The sequence below is a fragment of the Trichoderma evansii genome (assembly GCF_050947405.1).
Source record: "Trichoderma evansii strain SZMC 28006 chromosome Unknown GGI43scaffold_3, whole genome shotgun sequence".
Taxonomy (NCBI): domain Eukaryota; kingdom Fungi; phylum Ascomycota; class Sordariomycetes; order Hypocreales; family Hypocreaceae; genus Trichoderma; species Trichoderma evansii.
The window spans coordinates 214,097-232,070 of NW_028145203.1; the positions used below are offsets into that span (position 1 = coordinate 214,097).

The 17,974-nt window shown below is 49.1% G+C and overlaps 3 protein-coding genes across 3 annotated transcripts; 1 reads left to right on the forward strand and 2 right to left on the reverse strand.

The window, feature by feature from the left end:
• Window positions 1–216: 216 nt before the first annotated feature.
• Window positions 217–3,923, reverse strand: GGI43DRAFT_234871 (uncharacterized protein). Its single transcript, XM_083200580.1, has 2 exons — window positions 1,276–3,923; window positions 217–1,218 (listed from the first exon to the last, which is right to left on the reverse strand). Exons 1-2 carry the CDS (start codon window positions 3,264–3,266, stop codon window positions 366–368), a joined length of 2,844 nt encoding a protein of 947 aa, XP_083063783.1. The 5' UTR covers window positions 3,267–3,923; the 3' UTR covers window positions 217–365.
• Window positions 3,924–9,319: 5,396 nt separating this feature from the next.
• Window positions 9,320–11,081, reverse strand: GGI43DRAFT_234923 (WD40-repeat-containing domain protein). The gene is made up of 3 exons (XM_083200581.1): window positions 10,787–11,081; window positions 10,558–10,726; window positions 9,320–10,499 (listed from the first exon to the last, which is right to left on the reverse strand). The coding sequence occupies exons 1-3, from the start codon at window positions 10,822–10,824 to the stop codon at window positions 9,522–9,524; spliced, it is 1,185 nt and encodes a 394-aa protein (XP_083063784.1). The 5' UTR covers window positions 10,825–11,081; the 3' UTR covers window positions 9,320–9,521.
• A 203-nt stretch (window positions 11,082–11,284) lies between these two features.
• GGI43DRAFT_420699 (chromatin-binding protein CTF4) lies at window positions 11,285–13,911 on the forward strand (the record flags this gene model as incomplete). The annotated part of the gene is made up of 2 exons (XM_083207849.1): window positions 11,285–13,144; window positions 13,213–13,911. 2 exons carry the CDS (start codon window positions 11,285–11,287, stop codon window positions 13,909–13,911), a joined length of 2,559 nt encoding a protein of 852 aa, XP_083063785.1.
• Window positions 13,912–17,974: the final 4,063 nt, after the last annotated feature.

A 17,974-nucleotide genomic window follows, 5' to 3' on the forward strand; every position in this document is an offset into this window, starting at 1 on the left:
ATCTAATCTCCGTGTTTTCATGTTGCACTCTAGTACAACCCAAATCGCTCCAAATGACCTTCTATGATAATAACATTTTGGCTAAACCGCATAATGAAAACAGGGCTTTTATATTAAAAGATGAAAAAGAAAAGCGTAGTGAATAACGACACGTTATTGTTAGAGAAGAAAAGCAAAACAGAGTTAACGCGCGGATAAGTTCATAATTCGTTCGAGCAAAAACAGCAGCCCAGGACTCAGCCTGACAACGCTTTGTAAGAAATCACAAACTGTAGATGCAATGAGAAAAAAAAAAAAACAAAGAAAAGGGAGGAAGAAACGACTTCCAGAAGATCAGCACAACGACCAGCATATGCGATCTTGTATTACGCCAAGCCGAGAAATTTAAGAGCTTTTCGGGTGTTACCCTGACGCTCTGTTGATTTCATAAACATTGGCATAAGTCTCCGCTCTTCCAAGTCCAATTCGGTATCGTCACTACCGTGATCAAAGGTAGTCATTGATGCTGAGTCGCTGCGGAACATTCGTCGGTTAGAGAAGGCTTGGGTATATATGGTATCAGACTTGGGCGTTTTGATGTCTATGAATGACTGAGGCCGGGAGGACAACGTGAGTGATCCAGGGCTAGAAGTGTCAATAGCCGAAATAGACGATGGTTTGCTATGAAAGGAGTCTGAATAACGAGGAAACTTGGTGAAGGAAGCATCTAGTGGTGCTGGTCTCGGCTTCTTGCTAACCAATTTCTTCTCTTGTGACGAAGACTCAGAGTCGCCGGACTCAGTTTGAATATTCCAGACAGTAGAAACAAATTTCGCAATATCTTTAGCGGTAGCCGTGGATGTAAGTAAGAAATTCGCATTAGAAACTGTGAATTCCATATTTGAGGATCGATTGGGCGTTTTCGCTTCCGTGTTGGCCCCAGCGCTGGGACCTCCAATCTGAGTAAAAGGTAAACGGTCCTTGTTGGTAGAGTCGACTATTTGAGCCACCTTGATCAGATCCACGCCTATTAATTTTTGTAGGGCCAGTACCGTGGGCAAGTGTTCTGGAGGGTATTCTAATAAAAGATACCGAATCTCGGAGTGGAGTGCCAAATATGTTTCAAGATGGGGAATTAGAAGGGTCGCTAGAAGATACGAATTGGTGAAGGGGTTATCCGAAGTCTGGTTCGTCAGGGGCAGTGCAGTAAATGCTTGCATTGCATTGGCAAGCAAGTATCTTCCAAACAGTTAGTCTACCGTATAGCGTGCGTAATATATGCAGAGAAAAACTTACCGGAAATCCACCCGGCCGCTGCGGCCTTGGCGGTCGCTTGACTTTGTCCCGATTGTCTCCAACTGCTTGATAATCTTCGACGAATACACCTTGTCTACGCCTTGTTGAGATCCTATTGCTAGGATGTGGTCAACTTTTCGGTTATTCTCTCTTTGAGAGCCTTTAGGCTCAGATTCCCTAAATACGGGCTTCCAGAGCCCATCGAACTCTGGAAGGAGAGAAAAGTGGAATTGGCGGTAGCCCTCAGCTTCGGGAGGGAAATACTCGCTAAGAATTGATCGGAGCGAATTCTGGATGGCGACAGCAGTTTGGCCAGAAACAATTTCGAATTCGTAAACTTTGGTTTCTTTTCCTTTGCAAGGGGGCGGTGTTTGTGCTGGTGTTGGAGGCCGGATAACGTTGACAGTTGGGCCGACTTGTTCTCTTCCAAGCGGCTGGTGAGCCGGTGTATTTGCAAAGGGATCATAATCATCATCCGTCAAACTGAGCACAGAAGTTTCGTGAGACCTATTGTTCAATGACCGGCCAAGAGTCGTCGGCCCGTGAAGCGAAGTTGTCGTTCTAGGATTGGCATTGGAGGACGTCGGAGTGGAAGTCGGCAATATAGGGTAATTGCCAGCTTTGAAAGCTTTAATAATTAGAGAGAGTAACACATTGGGCGTCCCGTCTTTGAAGTAGACTAGCAGATCTTCTACCCATGGCAGTATTGGCTGGAATGGCATCTCAGCTGAAATGGCAATGTCGGTTCTAAGATGGGTGTAAGATATCTCAACAGTGCTTTGCCCTGCGTTCATCTTTTTATCAAGAGAGAGGTCAATGGTGACCGTTGGCCGACGCCCTTTGGATGCTACCGTTTTTCGGTCGATATAACTAAGTTTTCGAATAATTGGAGGCTTAGAGTCGCTAGGAACCATGATAGAGTGTGAGCGGCGAGAAGCAGCAGAGTCTGTACTTATTTCTGAAGGCACCTCCGGAATGCAGAGATCCCTCAGCTTGGCACTTAGCGGGTAGATTCTATCTAACGACTTCACTCTTGGAAGTGATCCCTTGAAGCTCGAGACTGATTTACTCCTATTGAGTGTGATGGGCTCTCCATGGGCGGCATGATCGTCTGTGTGAATTTTGAAAGTCGGGGTTGTGGGGGAAAGCATCTCAGTGTCGTGATTTACTCCCAGAGTCGACCGGATTTGTGATTTGACAGCGCCACTTGGTGAAACTGAAGGCAGTTCTGCAGGGTTGAATGGAGTTTGTTTTGATGGTTGGTTATAGTCAACCAATGCAAAGGTTGGTGCCCCAGGAGCTAGAGGGGGATCGTCCTCTATGACTTCATCGTCGTCAATGTGCGCACCAAAGAGGAAAAAGGGAGTTGCGTCGCCAAAGCCGTCCGAATAGCCATATAACGGCAAGCTCAAGCTTCGTGGTCGAGTAGACGAGGTGAGATCGAGCATATCACCGGACTGGAGATTGGCAGTTTGGCGATCCAAAGCATCGGCAGCTCTCATGGCCCGTGTTATGGGATCGTGGAGCGCTTCATCGAACATCGCTTCGCCGCCGACAGAGCCTACGCGGCCGTGAATTCGGCTCTTAGTCTCAAGCCCAGCCAACCCATCTCTCGCTAATTGGGCGTAGACGGCTTCCGCTTCAACTCTATCACCACTAGTCTCATGCTTCATAATCGCTTTGATACACAATGCCTGAGCGCTCGGCGTCCCGCCGTTGAGGAATGCGAGTCGCTTGTTCACCGGGGTCGCTCCTTGGAGAAAGCAGCGCGCCGCTTCATGGCGCTTGGTAAGGGCATCATGAATCTTTCGAATATACGACCGCACTTCAAAGGCCCGCTCAGAATCGTCATTGGCGATGTAGGACTGGACCGTAGGAAGGATGAGGATCTGAGGCGAAGTTGGCAGCAGTCGGAGCTGAGTCGATACGACGTCGGGATGGCCTTCAAAGGCAACGATGTTGCCGTTTGCCTCCATCTTAGTATCTGCCATTGCGAACAGTATACTTCAACCGGCGTCCGGGTGAAGGTGAAGGTGGCTTGAATCAGGTAAGGCAAGGAGCAGCTCAGAAGTATGAGCGGAGCCAGCCAAGGAGCGTCGGTGAGAAGTCCTCAGCTGATTGACTTTGCGCAGGGCCCAGGGCCACGGCGGAGGCAGCGATGGAGAAGGAAGAATGGCGGTGGGCGAGTGACTCGCTTCCGCCTCTATTGTCCCTTTAGATGCTCGACAAAACCATGCCCGCGATGACGCAGCGAGAGTTTCTGATTCGCTGGGACAAAGTAAACCTGTGAGGATCCGACAAGCTTGCCGGGAGCTACAGCTGCGTTTTTCTATCGGCAGAACAAGTTCTAGAATATATGACAGATGACGGTTCGAGACGTCAGCAGGGATAGGAAAAAGAAAGGGTTGACTTGCAGGGACTGGACGGCCAGCAACAAGGGATGGGCAGGACCAGAACTACCGAGTACGGGAGAAGTCTTTGGGGAGAAGAAGGACGATGGAAGGAGATGAGAAGGAGAGGAGAGAGGCGAAGCGAGACGAAGCGAGGAGGGGATGGGGATGTAGACGTAGATATGAAGATGGGAGACCAGTGAAGTCAAGCAAGTAAAAGTAAAGTGCTGGCACACGCACGTCAGACTCGCTTTTACTTACAATGGCATGGCAAGGCAGATGAGAACTTGAGCTTCATCCAGCAAGTGCTCGCAACAGCAGGTGCTGTGGGTGTATTACATCTGGTATCTGCTGTACGTGCTCTCTGTAGCACCCCGTACCTGCCTCAGTACCGAGTACGGGCATGCGCACAGGTGGATACGCCGCTTCCGCGTACGGGCTACATGCGAGGGTACAGCGCAGTACACGTCGTACAGACGAGCTGTACAAGTCGTAGCGGCAGGCGCAGGTGTAGGTGCAGCAGCGCTTGGAGCCCCGAGCCGGGAGTTGATCACCGCCCCACCCAGGAAACAAGGAAGCAGCCACAAAATTAGTGCAAAATAGCAGAGCTTCATCTGCCAGGCCCAAGTACACTGCTGGTACCACAAGTACTTGTAATACAACCGCAGGGAGCTCGGTTGGTGCCCGCAGCCCCAGGCCTTGTCAATCTCATCACAAAAAGCGCCCGAACGACAATGGCGCCGGCGAAGTGAGCCCTGGGGCTCGCAGAGGACCAACCGGAACGCAGCTCTCGCTGGGTGGGTGCACAGGTGCACGGCTTGCTGAGTGCGCCAGGATTCGAGGTCGTCGGCCTCTCGCTCTCTTTTCTTACAGTGTCCTCTTCTTTCTCTTCGTTGTTACTCTGTGTTGCTATTAGGGGGCCACAGCCATCGTTACGCATATGATATTACGGATTACTAGTCTTGGTGTTAATTTTAACTCGTACAGCTTGACGGCAGAGCAACAAGGCGAAAAGATGCCTCGTGCGGTACTACGAAGCACTCAACCAACTCAACGGCATCGTCAAAAAGGGGTATGAGGGACCGGCGCCTGTTCTGATGCCGGCGGGCTGTCTACATCAAATTGTAGCCTCAATGTGATGACGTCGAGCTGCTCCAAACATTGAACTTTGCTTTTCTTGCCTGGCAGATGCAGATAATCTCGAGCCAAAAGAAAAAGCAACATCGCTGAGACATTCGAGAGGCTATCCTGATCTGACACTGAGCTCTCCTTTGATCTTAGCGGAAGACGACACACGAGACTTGTCTCCTTCAGGCTTGGGGTGGGAAGACGCGAAAAGTGGCTGACAGGGGCAATGCAAGATGGGAATTGGCCAATTGCATACAAGCCCCTGCAGCCAACAAACCAGGGTGCCAACAGCAGACAAAAAGTCCCATGTCTGGCTAGATTCAAGAATGTACTACGGCGAATGTGTACAGCTCGCCGCCAGTTCATCCTCATCCTGCTACACGATGCTACTATATGCTCCTCTTAGGAGATAGTGCTACCGCTTTGTTACCTTGGAAGGGCTCATCTCCGAGCCTCACAATGCGACCACTAGCAAGCCAAGCATCTCATTGAAGCAACGCCCTCTCCTCTTTCAACCCGCTCACCCACACGCCGCACTTTTGAGACCTTACCAAGTATGCCGGGGTCCCCACACAACGGAGCGGCAATCAAAGACATTCTCGCCAGCGGCCATTGGAGAGGTGCTCCAGAACGCCGCCGGTGGAGACGGCCGACGCTGATTCTAACATGCAAGATGCACGCATGTCTAAGACTTATTCGTCAAGAGACGGCTCTGCTACTGCGGCATGCAACGCGATGTCCAATACGACGGAAGATGGCTACCAAGACCCCAGACCCCTGTACTGCCCTTTCTTCATGCTCTCTGTATAAATGAGAGACATCAATGCTGTTGTACATGCTGATATTTTCTAATGCGCTACTCGTCCTACCACCACCCAGGCACCGGGATTGCCTGATGGGGAACACAGCTGACCTCGACCTGGCAATCATCGCCCGCTACCTCGTCGCTGTCACAGCTCCACCAGCTCTCATTGGCTGGGCTTTGAGGATACAGCCGCCAATATCTCTACTGCAAGTTTTAGTCGCACAATTCCCGGCGCTTCGATTATTATATATACTCCAAAGCGCATGTGATTCTAAAACAGTCAATCTAAACCAAAGAGTGTGACACCAATCACAGCCTTGCGTGTGACCACTCGTTATTCGCTGGTGCAAACGCGTACAGGCACACTTCAAATGCGACGGCTGCTCAACCAGAAACTGCAGTTTATGCGCATATGAAGCGGTCAGACCTTGGCCAAATGAAGCAGTGTGACCGTTTATCCTGGGCTCTTCATTAGTCCAACATTTTCAATTTTGACGGCGTGCCCAACAGCTGTCAATGCCGTCGGATATGACTTTCAAGAAGAGTCCACCTGATGCCTTCACAACACAAATCTTGTTCTCGCAGCCAGTTTTGGATACCCCGTACGTGGTTGTGCAGAACCTCCGCAGCGCAACGCCAGATGGTGAACCGTCTTTCCTCGCAGCATGGCTCAGTTCACCTGGTAATGAAGACCAAGTATCACCCTTGCGAATCCTACGAGGAGGGACAACAAGACCTGACGCGAGGAAGCGAGATAAAAAAGGGGCCCTATACGTTCTTTGTTACGCACTTACGCGTTCTATACCCGACCGGAAGAGCAGGCAGTGCTTAGTATACCATATAACCATTCTCCAGTTTGACCGCCGGCCGCTGGTGGCCTCAAGCATGGTTGACGTCAAGTGATATTAATAGAGGACTTTCCCCTGGCAATCAATTACGAAACACATTTTCGCTGCATTTTGTCATCATTCCACCTAATAGGTGATTGATGGTTTCATCTTTAACCAAGTAGCCTCGAATCTCTACAAAAAGAGCTTGGACTCCGCAATCACAGACTTCTAGCAGTGCCACCAGACTGCAGTGGGCGGGTTGTTTCAATTTGCGAGTAGTTCTCTCGTAAAAGTTGAACAACGTAACTCATGGTACCTATGAAACGAATCGTTGGAGAAGCAGTCAGCAGGTTTCCGTAAACCCACACGCTCACGACACTCCAATATCTAACATACACCGCCACGCTGCTACGTACTAAACACTAGTATTTTGTCAACCAAATACATAGGTGGGATGTTTGAACAACGCATCTATCCTGTCTACTGGGAGTTATATGCTATATCACCGACGCTTAGATCAACTTCTGGCTTCTTGCTGGTAAGGGATATACAGCCACAAAGATTACACTCGTCACATGCCGCTTCAACCTGGATGGAATAATAATCTTGACAAGGCGTCGGTTGTTGGCAACAGGCCTAGAGTCGACATGTTTCTTTGTTAGTATCCTGCCGTAATAACCGTTTCTTCTACCTCTAGCAGCTGAGGGATTTGAATCGGCACAAACACATGCAGACCTTGGGAAGAGGAGACTCGGTGGCTTGCAGCAGAAACGAACTAATAAGGTGACTCCACCACGGCTGCGACTTCTCAGATGCTTTAGCTGAATTATTCGCAGCAAGAGCTTTACGGTGGTCTGATGACGCTGAGCTTATGTTCGCGAAGCCATTCTGTCAACATTTTCCCACTGACTCATAACGGATACTCCAAATTTTACTACTTATGTCTCTTCGACCAGCCAAAAGGATTTGAGGTCGACTAGATATCCCACCTCTGCACACTTCATTCAGTTCGGCGATATGCTCCATACTCCTCCACAACACTAGCAGCTCCGACATATGGAATCAGCGCTTGGATGCCTCTTACGCTGAGTATGTACTGGAAATGGCTCATTAGAGTATATCCACAGTCCCAAGAGCTCAGGCTTCCGGGTGCTATCCAGCGTAGAAGGGAGCCCCCGGTTCCATTCAACGCTTGTGATTTAGAATACGGCCCGTGCCCTGCACATCAATCTTACCAGCGTTCGGGGAGATTTGCGTTGAGCTGGGTGAACCTCCTCGCACAACTCGCCTCGAGCTTAAATTATCATTTTCGCTTTAATAAATCCCTCTCATTATTACGAAAGTGCGTGGAAAATAAGGTAAGACAGGTGATTATTGTAGTTATGCGTAGTTTTCTAGCTGTTTCAGGAGAGATGGAGAAATATTCTTCAGTAGCCACTATGTCCAAGCTGCAGCTACCTACTACAACTAGTATTTAGTAGCCGTATTATCGTGACGACTTCTCCACTCGAAGGATGCACAGATTCTATTGGCAAACTGCGGCTGATAGCCCATCCTTTTGTCGCTGTCACTTCTCTCTTCCAGCTTTTCTCATTCCAGAGCCTGCAGGTGAAGCTTCTTTGACCCGATCGGCAGCTAATCGACCAACGGCAGATGACCCGGGCCACCTAGGAGATGCCCAGGACCCCATAGCTCCACAAATGCAGGGGTTCTCGCAAGAACGCCGAACTGACGGGCTTGCAGCAAAATCATCTGGCTCATGACAGAGGAGCAGAGACGGTGCTATGGACCGAGGCACGGCTCGAATAAGTAAATGAGTTACTATTCCACCATCACCGAGTATTACGTATTTGAGTGTTTTTCTTCTTCTTATTATCGGTCAAGTTGTAAGCAAACTGCGATAGATGCTTATATGCATGCAGATCATGACATTTAGAACTTGTACAATGTAATAGTGCTTGCATAGCAAACATGCAGCTTGAAGGTATATACGAATAATCAATGACCCAACCTGGTGTAGCTATATTAAGGTATCCGAGCTGCATCTCCAGCTCGCCATTATCTACTTCTGGGTATTCATACCTACATACATACTAGATTCGTAATTATAGCACTGGGCTGTATAGCGACGGAGAGTTACCGGAGATTCACAGCCAACTTCAGCTAGCCTGGCGTCTCGTTGGAGAAGCCTTATACCAGGGTGGTAAATTGATGTACCCCGTACTGATCATATAACCAAGAATTGATTCAATCGTAGATCAGTTAGGTCGGGTCATCACCGGAAGTAGGAGGTAGCGCAAGGTAGTAATCGCTTACCGCAGTTCGTTACAGCCTCAGGTCGTTCTAGAGTTCGGTCCTCGCTTAATGTCGCATCAATGCGCGCTGCCTAAACAACGACACCTTTAATACTCCATTTTCATTTTTGCTATAATTGGATTCATATGCCCTCTCTTATCCCCCCCTTTTCACCCGTATCTCTTTATACTAATAGCAATTCGCCGTATACTGTACACGTAACCAGAGAAGAGGTAGCCAAGTCCCATCACACTGTTGGTCCAAGTTCACATACCAATAGCCATCACATATTTTGTATCTCCCCTGTTAGCCCCGTAGGGATCAACAAATACGAAGTACAAAGCGACATTCTTGGCTTAATCTTTTTTCCTGTTCAAACAACTAACAAAACATGACGAAAAAGAAAAGAAAAGGGGTGGCGAGAGCAGTGGGAATAGAGGCTCGGCTGCAGGTTCGCAAGCAGGTAAGCAATTCTATGCTTGCTTCGCAGCTCTTCGGGGTTTTCGGACAAGAAAAAAAGTCGGTGAAGGCGGTTTACCGTAGATGGTTTCAGGTTGCAATACCGTACAATGCATTTCGATAGTAGCGGGATCTTACTTACAACATCTACCTATCCAGACGGTGAAAAGGCAGGTAGCCGTTACGAAGAAGCTTAGTTTTAATGCCCCCTGGATCAGCTATACTCCTCGCAAGTAAGCACCCGATGAATAGCGGTCAAGATATAGTACTATGTTGAACGATGGGTTTTATCTTTCGTAATCAAATGTCTATTTTGGCTGATGGAGTGAGAGTGCTCAATCAGTCGTCCATCAGCTCAGCAAGCTCAGCTTCCTCCTCAGCGGTCAACAAGTTATCTCCCTCCAGCTTATCCTCTTCTTCCACCGGCTTCTTGGACTCTTCAATCTTCTTGACTACCTCATCCAGATCGCTCTTCTTCAAAGGCCATGTACGGATAGTTCCGTCAATGCTGACACTGCAGATCTTTTCAGGCAACCCCCGCGAGTCTCGCAGCAAAATTAGATCCGTCACCTCTTCGTAGTGGCCTTCCAAAGTACAGTATAATTTGCCTGATGATTTATCCCAAACTTTGACATTCTCGTCTCGCCCAGCGGTAACCACCCAGTTTTCCGTTGGAATCACTGCACGGACGTAGTCTCCGTGTGTAAAAACATCGTCGGCAACAAAATTCTGCGACCGAAGGAGACATTTCGCAGTGCCATCTGCACTTGCCGTCCACAGATCACCTTCATCGCTTTCAAGGTCGTAAACCAGCTTGTAAACACTTGTGTCATGTTCCGCAATAGTGAGTCTCTCAACGTCGGGACTACCGTGGAATGCCTCAGCCAGTTGCTCAACTCCATCTACAGTGATTTTCCACCTGCGAATATGAGGGTCACTGCTCGCACTTGCAATCACCACCGCATCAGGAGTGCTCAACACGGGGTCAATCGCAATGTGCTGCACCGCAAGCATGGTCGTTGTAGGATCTTGGAGGGTGTGTAGGCGCTTGCCGGTTTCAATATCCCAGACTATGATCTTCTTGTCTGCGCCACCACTGATGAGAATCTCCTTGCCGGATATCCTGGTGCACACAACAGCTTTGAGGAAGTCTGAATGGCCGCTAAACTTGCGGCCAGGCTGGCCTGTCTCGACATCCCAAGACCAAATGTCTTTATCCCATGAGCCGGCAAACACAGTTTTGTTCCCGCTGCCTCCAACGGCGACACATGTCACAGGAGCTTTGGGTCCCCGATATGTGGCTTTTGTTGAACCGGACTAGAGGTGATGGTGAGTGTCATGTCTTTCCAGGGGACACAATAGTATATATACTTACTGTAAGATCTATCCGACGGGCAAATCCTGCTGATTCCGCGATGAAGATGGCCGTTGACGGAGAAAGGGGGTCAGGGACAGCTGCCAAAATCTTGGACTTCATGACAATTGGGTCTCCATTTTTGTTGCTGGCCTTGAGAGCTTTGCGTTCTCTCTCAGCATTGGAAGCACTATAATGACGATTAGAATAAGAATTCAATAAAGGTTTTATCGAATAATTTCTCACTCACTCGGTCTGGAAGAAGGCGTCACGATTTGAGGTTTCCATGGTGGTGGGATGTGGTGCTTAGTAAATCAGAATGAGATATCTTATCTTGGTAAATAGAAAATCAGAACTGGAATTTCAACGCAATTTATATGTCGTTTAGTCGCAGATCTTGAGTCCAGGCTGCCGAATAAATAAAACTATATCGCCAGCACCACCTTCGTCTAAGAGCTTATGTGATACCAAGATCCAAGGCAAAAAGGGGATGAGATGCTGGATAACACGGTGCCTAGCTAGGCTCCCGCCAAACGTAGATTTCGAGCCCCAATGGCGGGGCTCAATTGCTACTGACCGTTCACTGCTAAAATTCAACCGCGGGGCCGCGACACCGCCTACCCAGACTTTAATTGATACGCGCTTAGACGCGTCTCCCGCGAACCAGCTCAGCGCCAGCTCCAACCCACCACGAAATCCCAGCAGCTCCCACCTGCACGCTCCAATCTGACGAGCACAGGCAACAATCATGGATTCGACAATTGCACCCCGTCCACGACCGAGGCCTGCGCACACTCAGGGCACGACGCGATGCGCCTACACCAAGGATGGAAGCCGGCTGGTCACCGTGGGGTCCAACAACACCATCCGCCTCTACAAGACCGGTTCGGATGGCGAGCCCATAAACATTGACGACTGCCAAGAGCAGAATGTTGCCGTTGCTGCCTCACAAGACTTCTTCGTTGCCGGATCTGAGGACGGCACCGTCAGCCTCTACTCCCTTGCGACATCCAACTTCGAGCGCTTCCTCGTCCGAACCTCGCTCCCCGTCCGAGATGTGGCCCTCTCCGGAGACTCTCAGTGGTGCGCCGTGGCCAGCGACGAATTGACCGTCAAGGTTGTGAATACGCAAGATATCAAGCAGCTGCGGTATCTTAATGAGCATACCCGTGCCGCTCGACACATCAGCTTAGACCCCAACGGCCGCATTGCGACCTTGTCTTGCATCGATGGAATTATATACGTCTACTCTTTGACTTCAGATCAGCCCGAGCTGATACACAAGATAGATGGCGTGATTGGTTCTGGAGATGCAGAGTCCGAGGCATCGGTCAAGGCTGTTTGGCATCCTGATGGCAGGGCATTCGCTGTCCCGACACCAACCCGAGACATTCAAGTTATATCGAAGAATGACTGGGAGAAGCAGCGCACCTTCACCAACGGACACTCTGCTGATATCACCGCCCTCGCTTGGTCACCAAACGGTGTCATGCTGGCATCAGCTTGCAAAGGCGGAAAGATCTTGATCTGGGAAACCAGCACCCAAAACGTGATTCAGCGTTATGACTTTTCCAATGTCATTGATCTAGCGTGGCACCCGTCCAAGAACATCTTGTCTTTTACGACCTCAGAGGGAGAGGTCTACATATACCCCGACTTTCTCCCTGACCAATACTCTCCAATGCTGAAGCTTCCCGTGCAACCAGCCCCCTTCATCCACGATCCTCTCTTAGAAATATCTGCCAACAGAAGAGCTCCTGCGGCCAATGGCCAGAGACGAGACATTCCTACACGCCCTCGACGAGATTCTTTGGGCAGTCTTGACTCATATCTGGACGACGAAAACTATGCAGACGGCGATGATGACGGTTTTGTCGTTGACGATGATGGCGCTGGATACACGATTGGCCAAAAGAGAGGTCGTGGAGGCGATGATGTTGGTGATTACGCCAATAAGAGGAGGCATCTCCCAGCCGAACCCCAATATCACGAGGCCTTCCAGCCTGGATCGACTCCGTGGAGAGGGAACCGAAAGTATCTCTGCCTAAATCTTATCGGATTTGTCTGGACAGTGGATCAAGATGGACACCACACCGTCACCGTTGAATTCTACGACCACGAATTTCAGAGAGACTTTCACTTTACAGATACCTTCTTGTACGACAAAGCATGCCTCAATGAGCATGGAACTCTGTTTTCGTGCCCCCCTAAAGATGATCAGCCGGCAACTATTTTCTATCGCCCTCATGAAACTTGGACGCAAAGAACAGACTGGCGGACACAGCTTCCCAAGGGAGAGGCTGTTATCGCCATGTCACTGAGCGATTCCTTTGTTACTGTTGTAACAAGTGCCAACTACGTACGCATTTTTACGTTGTTTGGCATGCCCTACCGAGTTTATCGTCCCAAGAGCACACCTATGGTTACATGCGCAAGCTGGAGAGATTACGTTCTCACCATAGGCAATGGCCCCGTCGCTGCTGACGGAAACACGCGCCTCTTGTACACGATTGAGAATGTCAAGAGAGACGAGATTTGCCAGAATGAAGATACTGTGGCACTTCCTGAAGGCGCAACTTTGAAGAGCGCCTTCTTCTCTGACAATGGCGTAAGTTATAACCAAGAATAAGCATCTCTACCTTTTAAAATGATTTGAGCACTGACATTAGCTATTAGGACCCTTGCATCTACGACTCGACAGGCACATTATTAACTCTGCTACACTGGCGTCAACCATCACGGGCGTCTTGGGTACCCTTATTAGATACCAAGCTTCTGTCTCGTCTCGCGTCTGGCCGGAAGCACGAGACATATTTCCCAATCGCCGTGGCAGAAGATAAATTTCACTGCATTATCCTCAAGGGCGGTGATGAATATCCATACTTCCCGCGGCCTCTCCTCTCCGAGTTTGACTTTTCTATCCCACTACATTCACCACAAGAGCCCAAGAAAAAGAAGAACAGGTCCGATGGAGAAGATGAAACAATGGGAGACGATGACGACGAGGAAGAGGAGGAAGGTACCGAGACGAGAAAATTAGAGCAGCAGTTTATGCTCAAGGGCGTCCAGACGGCTCAGCTCCGTGACCTGATCGATGCCACTTCCAGCAGCCATACTCAACGCTCTCTGTTATCACGAATGGAGCTGGAAATTGACAAGACACTTTTGCAGCTCCTGGCGGTGGAGTGTCGTGAGGGTGAAGATAGGGGCATGCGCGCGCTTGAGATGGTTCAGCTGATGCGTGATCGCACCGGCCAGATGATGGAGGCGGCGTTCAAGATTGCTGATCGGTACGGCCGGACTATTCTGGGAGAAAAGATTCGGGAAGTTGGCGAAAATAGGGCGAGTGGGATGATGGGAGATGATGATTTCTAAGGATTGTCGTGATGAAATGTTTTACGGCGTGGTGGGTATTCATAGCTGCTGCTTCTTCAATATAGTGAACATGGATACACTTATACAAAATGTTGGTTTGGTGCATTATAGGGGAAAAGTATGGTATAATATAGGATTAGCGTTGGGGTGATGGGATGGCAAATCTCAAGATACAGACATGTATACTTGGAGATGGAGAATGATCATCTCTCGACTTATCAATGATCTAGTATATGGACTTGGCAAATAACAATGTTAGCTTCTAATATATAAGAGGTGTCTACTTTCTCATTGTCTTTATTTCGAGCCTTATTGTCCATCACAAGTAGGTATGCTCGTCTCCAGGGGCCATGTCTCAAGCACGTGAAAATGCTCCATACGTCTATGTGGGACAGGATACCCGGCAAAAGAGCCACATATTGACTTTTAGCACTATTAGGAAATATTTAGAGAACTTGATAGAAAGCCTTCATTCGGACCAAACTTCCTAAATCAACCTGAAAACATCCATTCCTCTAGCCCGAGTCAAGTAATTGATGCGCTTGGACTTTTGAGAAAATGTCTCTTGCACTGATGGAGTTAAATGTCTGGAGCTTCCGTGGGGGTTTGTAGACGCGGGGGGTATTACCGTTTTGATTCTTCCGAGTGGTTTCGGGAGAAGGAAAAAGGAAGCAGGAGAGAAGGAAAAGGCCCGAGAAACGAGAACTAGGAAGAATCCACGTAGAACGTTTGGAAGATGTCTGGAATGAATGGCAAGGTGCAGACTCGGTCGTATTTTTTTTTTTTCCTTTTACAGGGCAAGGATGAAACGTGTTTTAACATCTAGGATCGGCCAAACGCAGTCAACGTCGGCTGTCCCGATGCATGACAGCTTAGTAGCTGCATGTGAGAGGTAGTAGTATTCCGTCACAGTTCTCTCTCTCATTTTTATTAGCCTCGGATAAAAGGTTGATGTGATGGCACCGCAGGGTCCCTTCTTCTTGCATTGTGCGTCCGAAGCTAGAACCAGGCAGCCGTGAATATCCTTCTATGGTCCGTCATTTTAGTGGGTTGGTTCGCCCGAGGGTATTATCAGGGCGGGTGCCGGTTCCCGAATCAGGAAATAAATATTGTAATGGAAATGATGCCAGTTCATTTTATGGTTTCTAATCACTGGGGGGGTTGAATCGTCGAGCTGTATACGAGTAGTGCTATCGTCATCACTGCCAAGGTGCTGGAGCTACGGAGAAATAATTGTCGATGGGCAGATCTGCCAACTGCTTATTTACTAGCTCCTGGGCAGCAACGTGTACATGTAGGTCGTGTTGTCTGCTGCGTACTCGGTATTACATCGCCTTCTCGCTATAACAAAGATAATAGCGAGGCATCCTGTAGGAAAGATGCCGACGGATATCACTGCTGCAATAAGGCCCATCACCGAATCCTCTCTCAAGCCTCGGAGCCGCGGCCGCTAAAGGTTGGTGGAATCGGATATCCTCCTCCGGCCATGTATCGCGAATTGGGTGCCCAAGGTAGTAGCGGAGTGCGGATTTTGCGGCTGTCAAATTCTTCTCTGCCAGAGAGATTGTCGCGCACCACGAGCAGAACCCATGTCAAGATCCATCGGTTCCTTTCCGACCACCGAGCAGGCTCTGCATTGCCAATGTCGTATTAGTGCTGCTACCACAGCCCAGATGCTACATACCACCTCCGGCAGTGCCCTGACAGGGATATAGCAATGACACGGCAGCAGGAAATCTTTCCAGTTCAGTCTAACGGCTTCGGCTGGTGTATCCGAGGGATCGCTCAAAAGAAGGCAGTAGTGATACTAGCTGCAATAGAAAACATGGAATATAGCTCCAGGCAGCCATCAGAATGCCAGAAAGGTAGCAGAGCTTCTTTTTACATGGTGGAAGAGAAAAGAGGAAGAGACTGGTCATATGTAGTTGATGCGGCGCCGATCTGACAGGCAATATTTAATATAATTGACCACATCCCGAGATCAGCAGCTGTTAGCGCCAGAGCATCCTGGCATCTTGCACAAAAATATATACTTTCCCAATATGTATGTAGGAACGTTGTGAAGAGCAGTAGATGTAGTAGTGTATACTGAAGACATGAGTATCCTGCTGTTGGTGCGGTGGTGGGAGGATGAGGGAGAAACCTCACCTATGCTGGTAGTAGTACGAAGCAGGACTCGAAAAGGGGGCATTACAAACTGGTGACATGGAGAGGTATTTGGATTTTGGCTTGGCTTCTCTCTTCTCCCCCCCTTGCTCACCAGTGAGCCATTGGCCTGCAAGCTGTGTCGTGCGTACATATGCACGGGCGGACGGGATATGCAGCCAGTAAATTACTCGTAACCACATCAACCCGTGTCTGTGCTACGGGCGATAAGTCGGCCTATTGGCGCTTTACCGACAGCTTTACCGACTCCATGGCGAGGTTGAGATGGCCCGTCAACCCGTATCCTATATCATTGCTTCTTTGCCGAGAAGAGAGGTACGTGTAACTCCTCTGTGCCCAACTCCATTGTTTGCTATGATCAAATGGGGGATGGCCACGATTGGTATGTACCGAGGATGCTCCATACGACAGTAGCATCTTAGGTTGTTAATTGGCATAGCGGCAGTTGACAGAAGGCGTCTCGGCGATCGTGGAACAAATCTAACAAGCTCTACCTGAGCTAATCCCAGTCGTGCTACCTGACTGCTTGGCGCTGGTTGCTTTTGCATCATTAGTGCCTTGGAGCCAGCACCGTATCCATGTATTGCGACTGACTAGTCACTTGTAAGCTTTTCTCCTCTCGCTTCCTTTTTTCCAATAGAAGAACTGTCTATTATTAGACCGGAAAAGGAAACAAAAAGGACGACCGGAAGTGCTTCTTACTCCTCACAAGCAAGAAAAAGATGGACTTGAGATTTGACGCCGCCGACGTAAGACTGGCACTGACAGAGGAGAGCTACTGTAGATAAGGAATACATGTGAAAGCGCCCGGGGAATTAAGACCACTAACCTACTACAATTAGCTCGCTATTTTTCATGTGAAAGGCCTGGATGTCTGTCTTTGAGAAGCACCGGTATTGACCCTTTCTTGGGTAAGGAAATAACTGAATGGATAGCACGGGGGATTTCTTTCTTTCTTTCCTCGCTACTTGTTTACCTCCTTATTATTAGCCTGGCCTAAAGATTTTATACTGGGCTGTCCCATGTTGTTCAGGTGTGCTAGTCAAAATCGAGCATCACCGTATCGCCGGGAGGTGGCTTGCTACAAGGGATCAATAGTTGATGCCTGTCAGCAAGCCACCACCAACCCAAGTTCTCATGTTTCGCCGGCCAAGTGGGGAGCTCTTCTGTTCGACTTGTACCCTTTCCTCCAGCTCCCCGAGTAAGATCGGAGTCTGGTCGCGCAGAAAACTTGAATTGGCCTTTGGCTGATCCGAGGCAAGACATACTTAGTAATAGTGCTACGTTGTATTAGGCAATTTGTCTCAGTGCCTTAGTAGAGGCGGCGTGCTAAGGAGGTAGGATGGTGTTAGCAGTTGATGGCACGTACCAGAACCCGGTGCTACCCAAGGTGGTAGGCGCCCGGCAGGTATAGCTACTTGGAGTCTGGCTTCGAGACTTTTACGGAGCACATGTATCCTCGGTCCCTGGAAAAGAGGAACAGGAACAAGATCCATACCGGTAATAGACGTAGCATTAGCAGCAGCATCATATTAACAACGCTGTAAAACGGAGCAAAAAGGCGTGCCATCAATGCATGCTCAACATGGCCTCTCCTGGTCCGTAACAGGAGCTATTACGGGGAGCATCGGTCGCACTGATCCCTGGCCGTCTACTACGGTAGTAGAATCTGGAGCACCCTGGCGACGGCCAATTAGCATCCATGGCTATTAACGCTGGGGAACCTCGTCTGTCATTGAAGCTGCATCCGTTGAATGGTTGGATGGGCGTTTTCGAATCTTTAATTTCGAATACTGCTCCTTTTATTCCTACTCTCGCTTGGGACGACGCGTTTGCTTCTCCTGCAGATATCTGATCCATTTATTCTGTACAGGTACCAGTGACCCCGTTGTATTAC

Excerpts from the sequence above, each read along its gene's own strand:
- GGI43DRAFT_234871 (XM_083200580.1), bottom strand. The coding sequence starts at position 3,266 with ATGGCAGATACTAAGATGGAGGCAAACGGCAACATCGTTGCCTTTGAA. Across the intron at positions 1,219-1,275 it reads AGCGGCCGGGTGGATTTCCG|ATACTTGCTTGCCAATGCAA; the intron begins GTAAGTTTTTCT and ends ACTGTTTGGAAG.
- GGI43DRAFT_234923 (XM_083200581.1), bottom strand. The coding sequence starts at position 10,824 with ATGGAAACCTCAAATCGTGACGCCTTCTTCCAGACCGA. Across the intron at positions 10,727-10,786 it reads GACGCCTTCTTCCAGACCGA|TGCTTCCAATGCTGAGAGAG; the intron begins GTGAGTGAGAAA and ends TCGTCATTATAG. Across the intron at positions 10,500-10,557 it reads CCCGTCGGATAGATCTTACA|TCCGGTTCAACAAAAGCCAC; the intron begins GTAAGTATATAT and ends CATCACCTCTAG.